This window comes from Nerophis ophidion, linkage group LG13, assembly GCF_033978795.1.
Source record: "Nerophis ophidion isolate RoL-2023_Sa linkage group LG13, RoL_Noph_v1.0, whole genome shotgun sequence".
Classification (NCBI taxonomy): Eukaryota; Metazoa; Chordata; class Actinopteri; order Syngnathiformes; family Syngnathidae; genus Nerophis; species Nerophis ophidion.
Window position 1 is genome coordinate 20961785 of NC_084623.1, and position 16278 is coordinate 20978062.

The following is a 16278-nucleotide window of genomic DNA, read 5'->3' on the forward strand; positions in this document are numbered from 1 at the left end:
CCCCTTAGCAGAAAAAAAGCCCCAAAGCATGATGTTTCCACCCCCATGCTTCACAGTAGGTGTGGTGGTCTTGGGATGCAACTCAGTATTCTTCTTCCTCCAAACACGACAAATTGAGTTTATACCAAAATGGATACATGGATGATACAGCAGAGGATTGGGAGAATGTCATGTGGTCAGATGAAACCAAAATAGAACTTTTTGGTATAAACTTAACTCGTCGTGTTTGGAGGAAGACGTATACTAAGTTGCATCCCAAGAACACCATACCTACTGTGAAGCATGGGGGTGGAAACATCATGCTTTGGGGCTGTTTTTCTGCTAAGGGGACAGGACGATTGATCCGTGTTAAGGAAAGAATGAATGGGGCCATGTATCGTGAGATTTTGAGCCAAAACCTCCTTCCATCAGTGAGAGCTTTGAATGGTTGACCAAATACTTATTTTCCACCATAATTTACAATTAAATTCTTAAAAATTCCTACAATGTGAATTCCTGGAGTTTTTTTCCACATTCCGTCTCTCACATTTGAAGTGTACCTATGATGAAAATTACAGACCTCTGTCATCATTTTAAGTGGGAGAACTTGCACAATCGGTGGCTGACTAAATACTTTTTTGCCCCACTGTATTTATTATATGTTACATCCTCAAGAGCCTGGGCAGAAAAAATATGAAATAAATAACATTTGGAGACAGTGTTGTTCATAAAATGTTCAAAAGCCTGTTTATTTGGAAATTACTTTACAAAGTTAGGTGGGGAAACCACTAAGTTTTGTGGCGCAATTGGAAGGGGTGTAACTCTATGGAATAAATAATGCTATATAAAAGCCTACGATTATAGTTTACATTTCGTAAATCTGTATCAGCTTCAAGTTAAATATGTTACAATTTTTTAAATAAACATTTTCATGACTGAAGAAATATATTTAAATGCCACTGCAAAGTAAGGAAAATAGTGACTACACACACCTTTCCAAATATTATTTGTCATTGACCGAGGAATATTAGCGCAGGTCAGACAATGAGTGATGATAACTGATAAGATGTGAAGGACTTACTGTGAGAAATTTATGAGCAGGAATCTTTTCTTGACCTTCTGCAACAGTATAGAAGAGCAAATCCTCCAGACTCGGCAGAATATTAGCCTTCTTTCTCCTAGGTTGGATAAAGATATATGTTTGAGACAGATACTTGAACAAACAGTAGTGTATTTACAAACCCATATTAACATACATACATATACAGACACACATGTATATATACATACATACAAACATACATGTATATACACATGTATACAAATGTAAATACATACACTAGGGTTGTCCTAATACCAATATTTTGGTTCTAGTACCGGTAGCAAAATGTATTGATACTTTTCTAAATAAAGGGGACCACAAAACATTGTAGAAACATTGCATTTGCTTTATTTTAACAAAAAAATCTTACGGTACATTAAACTACAAAATACAAGACAACTTTTCTTTCATTATAAGTAAGCAAACAAAGGCTCTTAATTTAGCTGCTGATGTATGTAGTAACATATTGTGTCATTTTCCATTCTATTATTTAGTCAAACTTATGAGGGACAAGTGGTAGAAAATGAATCATTAATCTAATTTTTCATTTACTGTTAATGTCTGCGTACTTTCTTTTTTAACATGTTCTATTTACACTTCTGTTCAAATGTAATAATCACTAATTCTTCTGTTGTTGGGAAGTTTTGGATGAGACCACCAATTTGGTTATCGATCCGATACCAAGTAAATACAGGGTCATACTTAAAGTCCTCATGTGTCCAGGGACGTATTTCCTGAGTTTATAAACATAATATACATTTTTTTAGGCTAAAAAAGATTTTGTGATGCTATACAAATATTAATGTAATTGTAGTAGTATCGACTAAATACGTTCGTGTACACATTAGAGTGGATCGCAGGTGTACGTAGATCCACCCATGGCGTTTGTTTACATTGTGACGCCGGTAAGCTACGGTGTGTAGTGAAGCATGTTTAGCTATTCCTCGTCCTGCAGGGATGATACTTTTAAGAAACCTACTTTATTTGTCAGCATGGAGGCAAAGATTAGTGATTTAGCAGTAGCTAAAACACTGCAGACTGCGACTGGACATTAGTCGCTACCTAGCTAGCCATGTCTTAAAGCACCTCTTCCTGAGGGTGTTACAGTGTTATTCATAGCTTCAACTTTATCATTAGTTTTTAAGCCAAAATGCGTCTATTCTCCCTTTAAAGTCTACACACATGGTCTGCTTGTAACTACTCCGGGATTGTGCATTGCCGAACATGCTCCTCTGCTTGTAAAACCAGCAATGTCACGACGACAAACCATCATGCCTGTTAAGGAAGAGGGTGGCGGGGACTGGTACTTTTTGGAGGCGGTATAGTACCGAATATATGTATATATATATAAACACACACACACACATATATATATATATATATATATATATATATACACACACATATATATATAGATCCATCCATCCATTTTCTACCGCTTATTCCCTTTGGGGTCGCGGGGGGCGCTGGTGCCTATCTCAGATACAATCGGGCGGAAGGCGGTGTACACCCTGGACAAGTTGCCACTTCATCACAGGGCCAACACAGATAGACAGACAACATTCACACACTAGAGCCAATTTAGTGTTGCCAATCAACCTATCCCCAGGTGCATGTCTTTGGAGGTGGGAGGAAGCAGGAGTACCCGGAGGGAAACCACGCAGTCACGGGGAGGACATGCAAACTCCACACAGAAAGATCCCGAGCCCGGGATTGAATCCAGGACGACTCAGGACCTTCGTATTGTGAGGCAGACGCACTAACCCCTCTCTCACCGTGCTGCCCTATACACACACACACACACACACACACACACACACACACACACACACACACACACACACACGACACTTTGATCCACTGCCTCATGATAGTTAAACATAAAACACAATGCGTATCTGGGACCGCTGTACTATATGAGTCAATATCAGTGACACACCCCAAGGCCTTGTCCCACTAAACAGTTTGTTTGTTACGGCATCACTATTCTATACATCAGTGATTCTTGAACTTTTTGGAAATTATATCGTATTTTTAGATCCTAACGCCAATAAAAAAAAGTTGTGGGCCAATAATGGCCCACGGGCCGCTCTTTGGGCACTCACTATTTGCAGCTATTATTTTTAGAAAGAAGTTCAACAGTAACAGTTTAAAGAGTGTGAATGATTACTCTATCTTTAGTAGATTAAGTCTTTCATTGGCTTAAGTGCAGCATTATTAGTTCCAACTTGTAGCACTGGTCCTATTCTCAACGTAATGGTGGTACACTGCTTTTGTTTTATCCACTTGTCTTTGTCCGTTTAAGTATTTCACCAGAAGGCGAAGATGGAACTGATGAAAGAGTTTCCAAGTCTGTTTTCATTTTAGGACCAAAGCTAGCCATGATTGATCCCTGTAAGTCAAAGGCTGTGCAGTGGGCTGCACTGCTTATTTCTTATCATGCTGTAGCCATTGACACATATATGTAAACATTGCATTGATCGTCGATTAATACGTTAACATCACAGAGAAGATGCCTCATTGATGTAGTGTTTATATCCCACACCAGACCTTTCACAGCTTCGACTGAAAGACTAGTTTTGTTAATAATTGGTCATCATAACATACTTTTTTGATTTGTATGTCTATTTGTTTCCCAAATACATTAGTGTATGTGTGAATGGGTAAGAGGCACTTATATTATAGAGCCCTTATCTACAAACTAGTGATTTCAAATCACTAGTTTGTAGATAAGAGCTTTATAATGTTTGGCCCATTGCCTTGCATTCGTATAGGGGAAAGATTTGCGACATCCAATATGGCAAACATGAAGTATTACTCCAACGATCCAGCCCTCTCAATGTCTTTGTATACATGTCTGTGGTGTAGACGCCTAGCACAAGGCATGCTTCCTGTCCCTGAATTTAATCTTTACCAGCCAGGATTGTGAGCCAAGCGAATGGTTTTGTATCGAAAAATTCTGATACGAATACCTATTGGTATCTTTTTTTGTCTATTTGGGATCTGCATAAGATACAACATTTTTTAAATCAAACCATAATTTGATTGTAATGTGCATTTTATTTGTGTAGTTGATTGTTCTATCTAGTGCATTTGCTTTAATGCATTTATTTCAATTGTTGAAATGTCAAAAGATAAGATATTTTTTTATTTTATGTCAGTTACTGTATATTGACATACTTTATTTCTGTACATCCAGTTTTACAGTGAAAGTGAAAACTCTTAGGAAGGACCTCAACTGGAGTCTTTATTGACAACCTGTTATCTGTTTTCTAAGCCAGCAAGAAGTGATATTAGCGGGAGCAAAATAATAGTTCATTTAACGTTAGATGTTGTAAGTTTTTTTTGTTCTTTCAGACAAACAAACTGTAAACACTTTGGGTCTCAACCAATTTTGTTTAAAGAAAAAAAGGTTTTATTTGGCCTTGAAGAAATTTAAATTTGCACGTTTAGTTTACAACTGTGCCATTGTTGGTGTTGTATATATATTTGCATTCTACAAAAGTCCAAACTGTCAACACAATATAATAACTCTCTGGTTTGAATGTGTAGTGGTATACTCTATCAGAATAAATTCCATGGATTCCTTTGTCCTTAGCTGTGGCTTGTTCACTGGGACACTTGGATTTATAAAACAAACATCGTAGCATGTTCACACGCTGGTCATAACAAAAGGAACAGTGATGGAACAAACCTAAATATGTTGGTTCAGATAAGGTGATATCATAGTTTGTAAAGCACTTTGATACACTTGTGATTAATGGCTAAATAAATAAATTGTGATTGATTGATTACAAAGAAATGTTCAATGGGCAAAACTGAGAATGTTGATACAATTATATTAACTATCTTCAATTGATTGACTTGCACTAAGAATAACTCATGTATTACTTGTATCTTGTGCTTTTATTTATCCCTTACACCTTTTCTTAGTAAATACCCATGACTTAAAGGGTAACTGCAATTTTTTTTAATGTTGCTTATCATTCACAATCTCTATGTAAATCAAGAACACATATGTCTTTTTTTTTTAATGTATTGTAATTTGTAAAATACGGCTAGTACGAGGTGGAAAAATTACGTCTTTGGGAGTCCTCTAGTGCCGCTCATGACCCTAAGAAAAAAAACACCAACCATACCTATTTACATGTCATCAACTGTATATTAACCAAGTATTAACAATATTGTTATTATAAGAGCTAACACAGACAAACAACTTTTAGTCACGCAGTGATCACCAAGCGCTTACCATGAATTTATTAACGTGGACCCCGACTTAAACAAATTGAAAAACTTATTCGGGTGTTACCATTCAGTGGTAAATTGTACGGAATATGTACTGAACTGTGCAATATACTAATAAAAGTTTCAATCAATCAATCAATCAATCAATCACAAACTACCTTATGCTGCTATATTGACATATTGAGCCGGTGAGCTGCTGCATCGCCTCTGACTTGGTGAAAGTCAATTTTAGATTATAAATAATGTCTCTCACCTAGATAGTACAAGTTTGTAGCCATAAACTGAGAAGTTGGTCAACTTTGACATCCAACTTGGACTCAGAGATGGCGAGAAAGACAGGGAAAGACACAAAAAGGCGCTTGTATGCAACAATTTTTTCTTTAACACTTCGTGAGGATAATAAGTAATTCTTCATCTAAACGGAAGATATGAACATCCCATCAGTCGGCATCCAAATGAGAGCAGACATTGTACATTTTGTGAAATACAAACATAATAGTGATTGTTTATCAGTTACTGTACAGTCTGCTTTCACTGGGATGCAGACTGATGAGATGTTTACATCTTCCCGTTCAGAGAATTTATCCAAAATCCTCACGCACATAATTAAAAGAAGGTGGGCACAAACTAGCAGTTTTTAATGTCTTTCTCGTGATTTCCAGGTCTAAGTTGAATGTCAAAGTTGACCAAATTCTTGGTTTATAGCAAAAACCTACCAAAGAAGTGTGAAGCATGATTTCTAATTCAACACAAGCTTTCACCAACGCAGATGCAATGTAGCAGCTCACTTTGTGAATAGCTGCATGAGCTTATCTCTCTGTGATCACGGCACCGCTTAAAGTAGTTCTTCTGCATCAGCGCTTATAATAAAAATGGCACAAATACTTGGTAAATATGCAGGCGAAGACATGAAAATAGACGGTTTTATGGGCACAATAGATGACTCCCATTAGCGTTGTTGTTAGCCACCTGTGGTACTTGCCGTATATTACAAATTAGAATGTATAAAAAAAGAGAAAGACACATGTATTCTTGACTTACATAGGGTTTGTGAATAATAGACACAAAGAAAAAGTGCAGTTCCCCTTAAAAAACACACAAAAAACTCAGAATAAACCAATAATTATCCCCACTATATGCCACGTCAGCATTTGAAATTCCAGAGTTCCATCTGTACTTCTTGGAACACAGAGCAAACACTTCACAAATCGCCATCTGTACCTGTCCTGAACACATAGCTAAAATCCAAAGAAGCTGAAATGCAAGTTTTTTCAGGCATGTCTAACTCAAAGAGAGTGCTACATCTGTTTCTCAAAGTGTTTCCCCTACCATTATATTAGTGAAGATATTTGAAATTACCATTTTAGAGCTGTAGTTAAAAAAAACACATACTGTGAAACTGTAATAGTCTTGCCTGAGGTTACCATACCATCAGGATCTCATGCCGAACCACGCCTAGTCTTACATTTCACTTTTGCTGGGGCTTCGATAAACAAAAGCAATACTTTGCGTCAAGAGTTCAAATCCTCCTTTTATTGTGTTTTACTTTCATGTATTAGTAGATAACTTAAAACAAGAAACAAAATCAATAACCAGATCAGGTTCAGTTTTAAACAAAAATATTGGTCTATGAACTTTGCAAAACAACAAGGATTTTGACCTTCTGGATGCGCAATTTTGCCCTTCAACTCTGATAAGAGCTTCATTTTTAACTGTGAAATTGTGTGTTATCTCCTATGAAGTTAATGTGCATGGAGCTACTAATCAGGTGTTTGCAAGGAAACTTTGATGATGTCTTATCCCTTATACTTTATATTAGGGCTGGGAATTTTAGGGTTTGGTATCACATGATACAATACCTGATACATGGCTGACGTTCACAATAATATTCTGACATGGCGATATTGTCATTATCAATATAGTGTGCTTAATAACCTGCAATAATACATCCATGAGTATTTAGGGGTGAAAATATATATATAGCTGCATAATGTACCCAGACAAACATAAATGTTTTATAACATTTTCTTTATGTCTGACAAAATTCAATCTGAAACACTGTATGCTTGTAGCCTGTTATCACCACCGCTGAGCTCATGTTTTTTCAACTATTATCAGCCAGTGGCTCTTTAGTGGGGATAGGCAATATGGCCTAAAATCTATATCAAGATATACTGTAAATAGCAGCCTGCGGCAACAACGGTTGTTCATACTTGTATATTTTCTCCTAAGCAGTTAAAGAATGTATCCACCCATCCATTTTTTACCGCTTGTCCCTTTTGGGGTCGCTGGGGCCTATCTCAGCTGCATTCGGGCGGCAGGCGGTGTACACCCTGGACAAGTCCCCATCTCATCGCAGGGCCAACACAGACAGACAACATTCACACTCACATTCACACATTGGGCCTATTTAGTATTGCCAATCAACCTATCCCCAGGTGCATGTCTTTGGAGGTGGGAGGAGGGAACCCACACAATCACGGGGGAGAACTTGCAAACTCCACACAGAAAGATCCCGAGCCTGAACTCAGGACTATTCAGGACTTTCGTATTGTGAGGCACATGCACTAACCCTGTACCACCGTGCTTCCCGGAGTTAATGTAGATGGAGCAAATCAGGTGGTTTAAATGAAACTTTACTATTAGGACTGGGACCACATAATACCTGATAGATGGCTCATGTTCTCACTATAATATTGCATCCTATCACAATATATTATTTGGTATTTAAATGATAGTAGAACCATTTTAAATTGGTTACAAATGTCCCTAGTTTGGCTGCTTACATATTAACAAATTGTATCATTTCCAGTTGTATAATTTTCTTAAAACCATTATTGATCTACTTGCTAAATTACTGGTACTCTACTAGCTTACTTTCTATTGTAACATACCTCTATCTACACTTCTGTTAAAAATGTAATAATCACTTATTCTTCTATTGTTTAAAGGTCTACTGAAATGAGATTTTCTTATTTAAACGGGGATAGCAGGTCCATTCTATGTATCATACTTGATCATTTCGCAATATTGCCATATTTTTGCTGAAAGGATTTAGTAGAGAACATCGACGTTAAAGTTTAGAACTTTTGGTCGCTAATAAAAAAAAGCCTTGCCTTTACCGGAAGTAGCAGACGATGTGCGCGTGACGCCACGGGTTTTAGGGCTCCTCAAATCCTCACATTGTTTACAATCCTAGCCAGCAGCAGCTAGAGCTATTTGGACCGAGAAAGCGACAATTTCCCCATTAATTTGAGTGAGGATGAAAGATTCTTGGATGAGGAAATTTAGAGTGAAGGACTAGAAAAAATCAAAATAAATACATTTTTAAAAAAAGGCGATTGTTTTTAGACACATTTACTAGGATAATTCTGGGAAATCCCTTATCTGCCTATTGTGTTGCTAGTGTTTTAGTGAATTAAATAGTACCTGAAAGTGGGAGGGGTGTGGCCACAGGTGTGTTGACGCCAGAGTCTCTGAGGGAAGTCACGGCAGCTGCAGCAGGACAGAAGCTCCGCTGATCTCCGGTAAGAGCAGACTTATTACCACAATTTTGTCACCGAAAACTGCCGGTTGACATGTAGTCGGGTTCCATGTTCGCTTGACCGCTCTGATCCATAGTAAAGCTTCACCTCCGGGAATTTTAAACAAGGAAACACCGTGTGTTTGTGTGGCTAAAGGCTAAAAACTTCCCACCTCCATCTTTTTACTTTGATTTCTCCATTATTAATTGAAGAAATTGTAAAAGATTCAGCAACACAGATGTCCAGAATACTGTTTAATTATGCGATTAAAGCAGACTACTTATAGCTTGGATGGGGCTGGAAAACAATGTCCGCTACAACCCGAGACGTCACGCGCAAGCGTCATCATATCCCGACGTTTTCATCACGACACTTCGCGGGAAATTTAAAATTGCAATTTAGTAAACTAAAAAGGCCGTATTGGCATGTGTTGCAATGTTGATATTTCATCATTGATATATAAACTATCAAACTGCGTGGTCGGTAGTAGTGGGTTTCAGTAGGCCTTTAAATTAGGAATGTGCTGATCAACCGGCCACCCGTCGGCATCAGCCAAATTTTGTTTAAAAATGTATGTAACTGACCATTACCAATTAATAACTTTTAATGCCAATCACAAAGGCAGATTCTCTGTGGCCAAAAAGCTGCTAGCCCTAACTACTAATAATCACCTCCATAACAGCAGATAAACTGCATTTTTTCGTCATTATTAAGTATTATAGTCTCGAGAGCAGTGGTTCTCAAATGGGGGTACGCGTACCCCTGGGAGTACTTGAAGGTATGCCAAGGGATACATGAGATTTTTTTTTAAATATTCTAAAAAGAGCAGCAATTCAACAATCCTTTATAAATATATTTAATGAATAATACTTCAACAAAATATGAATGTAAGTTTATAAACTGTGAAAAAAAATACAACAATGCAATATTCAGTGTTGACAGCTAGATTTTTGTGGACATGTTCCATAAATATTGATGTTAAAGATTTATATTTTTGTGAAGAAATGTTTAGAATTAAGTTCATGAATCCAGATGGATGTCTATTACAATCCGCAAAGAGGGCATTTTAAGTTGACGATTACTTCTATGTGTAAAAATCTATTTATAATTGAATCACTTGTTTATTTTTCAACAAGTTTTTTATTTATTTTTACATCTTTTTTTCCAAATAGTTCAAAAAAGACCACTACAAATGCGCAATATTTTGCACTGTTATACAATTTAATAAATCAGATACTGATGACATAGTGCCATATTTTACCGCTTTATCTCTCTTTCAACCAAAAATGCTTTGTTCTGATTACGGAGTACTTGAATTACATAAAATGTTCACAGGGGGTACATCACTGTCCTCTAGAGCAGAACTACTGCTCCAGAGGACGAGTCTAAACATCTTACACACGGAAGACAAAACTAGTTGCAGGCATGATAATAGCTAAGCTAACCGCTATGCCAAATTTACACAACACCAAAAAATAAGTCCTTAGTTTAAATTTGAGAATGTAGATGGAATCACGTTACAACAGAAAGTAAGCAGTTAACTAAGTTATTAACAGGGAATTACTATGTTATATAAATATAGCAGCAACTGTTGGTGTGACAGCATTGTCACAGCCAGTGCACGACACGTAAGAGGACAATCAGATCGATCCATAAATTGATAACAGAGAGCAAAACAAAACAAACGTTAACATGGGGACATGTCATGTTTTGTAGCTTAACCTTAATCATTCATTTTGAAGCTGAATTGCTTCGTGCACCCTCTTTTCTTAATTGATTGCCATTCTTCCTCTTGTGTCTCTGCTCTGTTTCCGCCTGTATGTGCTGTGTGCGTGTGTTGATTCACTCAACTCGTGCATCGGCTGAGCACAGAATAGTACCTTTTTTAATTCATTGGTACCGCAGTACTTTGTTAGTACCAGTATACTGTACAACCCAACGAGGACAGTCTCCGATTACACCGGAAAAAGATGCTATATTTGTTGCTCGACTTTTTTAATAAAGAAAAAGTCACAAAAAGGATTGGAAACGTTTCCTGAAACCTGAAATAACTTTGAATGTATGAGTAACATTTTATCTGGCCTTTTTAAAGAAAATATATGCATCATTGCCAATTATGCAAATCAAACTATGACGTCTTATTGACCCCGCCGCCACTAGCATATTTGGTCACTCTATGGGAAACACTGTAATCTGACTCCCGCCGATCCTTGTAGTTCACTGAGCTCCACACAAGGATATGGGATTGAGGGCTATGCAAACTCCTTCAAGATAGCAAAAAATAATGAACCAATCAGGATCGGCGGGTGGAATTTCATACATGTGACGTAGCGCCGAAGCGACTGTTTGATTCACACAACAGTGGCGGCACGCAGTGAGGAGTCGTGTGCTGAACATTGATTCTGCTATTGTAACTGTTTTGTCGAATTTATCGAATATGAATTCTTCAAAAGATGAACAGACAACGGTTTTGAAGGCATTTATTAACTTTTCGCTCTGTCATTATCCAATATGTTGGTTGTTCTGTTTTGGATTTCCCAGCATCGCTCTCATCAGCGTCACGGCTTGATTTCGATGTGAATGGTTGAAGTAGCACGTCATTCAAGATAACGGACAAGTGGTTTATCCAATCACATACAATGATTTTTGTTTACAAGGCCCCGCCTTCTGTAATACATCTCCTATTGAGAAGTCCCAGATCCTTGTGTGGAACTCAGCGAACTACAAAGATCTTGCGAGAGTCAGGTTAGAAACCCTGTACATTATTGTTAAAGGCCTACTGAAACCCACTACTACCGACCACGCAGTCTGATAGTTTATATATCAATGATGAAATATTAACATTGCAACACATGCCAATACGGCCTTTTTAGTTTACTAAATTGCAATTTTAAATTTCCCGCGAGGTTCTTGTTGAAAACGTCGCGTAATAATAACGCGTACGCGTGACGTCACGGACTGTAAGGAAATGTTAGCGCTGCACCAAACATGGCTAAAAGTCGTCTCTGTTCATGGCGTAATTACACAGTATTTTGGACATCCGTGTTGCTGAATCTTTTGCAATGTGTTCATTTAATAATGGAGACTATAAAGAACAATGCTGTTGGTGGAAAGCGGTGGATTGCAGCTGTCTTTAGCACCGAGACACAGCCGGTGTTTCTTTGGGAGAGGTTGCCCACATATGTGGTCCCCTCCAAGGTTCTCATAGTCCTCATTGTCACAGACGTCCCACTGGGTCATCATTGTCACCGACGTCCCACTGGGTGTGAGTTTTCCTTGCCCTTATGTGGGCCTACCGAGGATGTCGTAGTGGTTTGTGTTGTGGTTTGTGATGCCCTTTGAGACAATAATGATTTAGGGCTATATGAGTGAACATTGATTGATTGATTGATTGTTTGTTGTGAAGCTTTAACACAGAGCGGTCAAGTGAACATGTTTTCTCTACGTCAACCAGCATGTTTTTGGATGGGCAAATTGTGATATATACCTTACCGGAGAAATCATTGGTTTATTCGTCGTCCTGCAGCAGCTGTTTAAAAGGCAGCTGTGACCTTGGCTCCTCGGCTTCTCTCTGAGACAATTCGTGTTCACCGCAGCCATCCGACCTCGAGGTATATCTTTACAATCTTTAAATCTCACTAAAACACTATTAAAACAATAATCAGATAAGGGATCTTCCAGAATTATCCTAGTAAATGTGTCTAATTACATCTGAAACGCTCACACTGCCGCCGCCCGGAGCAGTCCCTTTTTTTAATTTTTTTATTTTTATTTTTTTTCTAGTCCTTAACTATCAATATCCTAATTCACAAATCTTTCATCCTCGCTCAAATTAATGGGGAAATTGTCGCTTTCTCGGTTTGAATTGCTCTTACTGCTGGTGGCTCCCATTAAAAACAATGTGAATATGTGTGGAGCCCTGCAACTTGTGACGTCATGCGCACATACTTCCGGGAAAATGCAGGGCTTTTCTATTAGCGACCAAAAGTTGCAAACTTTATCGTCGGTGTTCTCTACTAAATCCTTTCAGCAAAAATATGGCAATATCGCGAAATGATCACGTATGACACATAGAATGGACCTGCTATCCCCGTTTGAATATGAAAATCTCATTTCAGTAGGCCTTTAAATTTCGGTTTCATTTTGACTTACGGGGCGGCATAGCTCGGTTGGTAGAGTGGCCGTGCCAGCAACTTGAGGGTTGCAGGTTCGATTCCCGCTTCCGCCATTCTAGTCACTGCCGCTGTGTCCTTGGGCAAGGCACTTTACCCACCTGCTCCCAGTGCCACCCACACTGGTTTAAATGTAACTTAGATATTGGGTTTCACTATGTAAAGCGCTTTGAGTCACTAGAGAAAAGCGCTATATAAATATAATTCACTTCACAAGCAAGCAACAAATTGTAAGTACAAAATTGTTCAATGACCTTGACATTTTTCAGTGTAAAAATGACAATGATTCTTAGTATTCTTAAATTCCAGTTTCATTTTGACTGAAATTATTAGCAACAAATAAATAATACTAAATCATCCAATGACCTTGACATGTTTCACATGTAAAAATGACGCAATTGTTGTTGCAAGAAAGATGTCTTACTTAGATGAGTTTGTTCAGTGCTTGTATTTTCACAACCCTGAGACAAGTTCAACCGGTGCATAGTTTGGATTCCTAGTTTCCCCTTTAGCCTACATTTAGTTGCATTCCATAGTTCCAGAAAAAGCATACTAATACACCTACAGCAGTGGTTCTTAACCTGGGTTTGATCAAACCTAGGGGTTCGGTGAGTCGGGCTCAGGGGTTTGGCGGCGGTCAAGACACACCCGACTCATCGTGTAAATAAAAACTTTTCCCTACCGGCGTATTAAGGATACGGCAACAGCAGAAGTCACACTGATTTAAAGGTGTGTAATTTGTTGTGAGTTTATGCACTGTGTTGGTTTTGTTCTTTGAACAAAGTGATGTTCATGCACGGTTCATTTTGTGCACCAGTAAAAAAACATGGTAACACTTTAGTATGGGGAACATTCACCATTAATTAGTTGCTTATTAACATGCAAATTAGTAATATATTGGCTCTTAACTAGTCATTATTAAGTACTTATTAATGCCTTATTCGGCATGGACTTATTATAACCCTAACCCTCTAACCCTGGCCCTAACTCTCTAACCCTAACCCAATAACTCTAAATTAAGTCTTCGTTACTTGGACTATGTTCCCCTAGTGTCCAAAAAATTCCAACTTAAGTCTTTGTTACTTAAAATATGTTCCCCATACTAAAGTGTTACCGAAAACATATAACTTTGGCTTGAATTGGAAAAAAATAAAAATAAATTATCTTTCACTAAAGAAGGGTTTGGTGAATGCGCATATGAAACTGGTGGGGTTTGGTACCTCCAAAAAGGTTAAGAACCACTGACTTAGAATATGTTCCACTACTGTCCAAATAACTCTAAATGAAGTCTGTTACTTATAATGTGTTCCCCATTCAAAAGCGTTACCAGAAACATCTATTTTATTATTATTTTTATTTTTTTTCACTAAAGAAGGGTTCGATGAATGCGCATATTAAACTGGTGGGGTTCGATAACCCCAACTAGGTTGAGAACCACTGACCTAGAGGAACACGACTCTACTTACACGCGGTGTGTTAAGAGAGGCAAAACCTGTACATTTATTATAACCCTAACCCTCTAACCCTGACACTAACCCTAACCAAATAACTCTGAAATAAGTCTTTATTACTTAGAATATGTTCCACTACTGTCCAAATAACTCTAAATTAAGTATTTGTTACTTATAATGTGTTCCCCATTCAAAAGCGTTACCAAAAACATCTATTTTATTTTTATTTTCACTAAAGGGTTCGGTGAATGCGCATATGAAACTGGTGGGGTTCGATACCTCCAACAAGGTTAAGAACCACTGACCTAGAGGAACACGACTCTACTTAAACGCGGTGTGTTAAGAGAGGCAAAACCTGTACATTTATTAAAACCCTAACCCTTTAACCCTGACACAAACCCTAACCAAATAACTCTAAAATAAGTCTTTATTACTTCGAATATGTTCCACTACTGTCCAAATAACACTACATTAAGTCTTTGTTACTTATAATGTGTTCCCCATTCTAAAGAGTTACCAAAAACATCTATTTTGTTATTTATTTATTTATTTTTTTCACTAAAGAAGGGTACGGTGAATGCTCATATGAAACTGGTGGGGTTCGATACCTCCAACAAGGTTGAGAACCACTGACCTAGAGGAACACAACTCTACTTAAACGCGGTGTTTTAAGAGAGGCAAAACCTGTACATTTATTATAACCCTAACCTTTTAACCCTGACACTAACCCTAACCAAATAACTCTAAAATAAGTCTTTATTATTTAGAATATGTTCCACTACTGTCCAAATAACTCTAAATTAAGTCTTTGTTACTTATAATGTGTTCCCCATTCAAAAGCGTTACCAAAAACATCTATTTTATTTTTATTTTCACTAAAGGGTTCGGTGAATGCGCATATGAAACTGGTGGGGTTCGATACCTCCAGCAAGGTTGAGAACCACTGACCTAGAGGAACACGACTCTACTTAAACGCGGTGTGTTAAGAGAGGCAAAACCTGTACATTTATCAAAACCCTAACCCTTTAACCCTGACACAAACCCAAACCAAATAACTCTAAAATAAGTCTTTATTACTTAGAATATGTTCCACTACTGTCCAAATAACTCTATATTAAGTCTTTGTTACTTATAATGTGTTCCCCATTCAAAAGCGTTACCAAAAACATATATTTTATTATTATTATTATTTTCTCTAAAGGGTTCGGTGAATGCGCATATGAAACTGGTGGGGTTCGGTACCTCCAACAAGGTTGAGAACCACTGACCTAGAGGAACACGACTCTACTTTAACGCGGTGTGTTAAGAGAGGCAAAACCTGTACATTTTCCGCTAACCACGTCATAGCTAGATAACATCCTGTCATTGAGTCGGATATTTTCCTCCTCAAACAGGACTTACTTCTTGGCGGCTTCTTCACTGACGACGCCATCCTTCTTCGTCACTTCGTCCGCTTTCAACTCCCCTTCGGCTTTCGCGCAGTACGGACGGAAAGTAGCCGCGTGGTATGATGTGCGCAGTGTGCGGCCATGGAGGAGAATCTGCTGGCTCGATCTGCAGTCCACGGAGGCGGTACCGAAGCGGCGGCGGCGGGGCGCTAACCCCCAGCAGTTCGTCTGTCTGGAGCTGGCCGAAGGACGCTTTAGGTTGGCTTTTAGCAACTCCTGAAGCAATGTGGAAAACCTAAAATGGAACATCTCAATCCTGTCCGGCTAGGTGAGACACAATATTAGCTTCAAATATATCCTTGCGTGTAAAGAGATGAAAAGAGACCCAAGCTGAACGTCTGAGGAAATGACTCATGT

General features: G+C 38.1%; 1 protein-coding gene across 6 annotated transcripts in view; it reads right to left on the bottom strand.

Annotated features, from left to right (window-relative positions):
• glsb (glutaminase b) overlaps nt 1-16278 on the bottom strand; it is a 65354-nt gene extending 49076 nt beyond the window's left edge. For 3 of the 6 annotated variants that reach the window (XM_061918552.1, XM_061918557.1, XM_061918556.1), the window contains exons 1-3: nt 15875-16278; nt 8756-8821; nt 1061-1157 (exon numbers count right to left, since the gene is read on the bottom strand). In XM_061918552.1, the coding sequence (XP_061774536.1) occupies nt 1061-1157; nt 8756-8821; nt 15875-16170 (459 nt within the window). In that variant the 5' untranslated portion in view covers nt 16171-16278. Of the gene's footprint in view, nt 1-1060; nt 1158-2726; nt 2866-8755; nt 8822-15874 lie in introns of all 6 variants that reach the window. The other 3 variants (XM_061918554.1, XM_061918555.1, XM_061918553.1) reach the window with 3 other exon arrangements.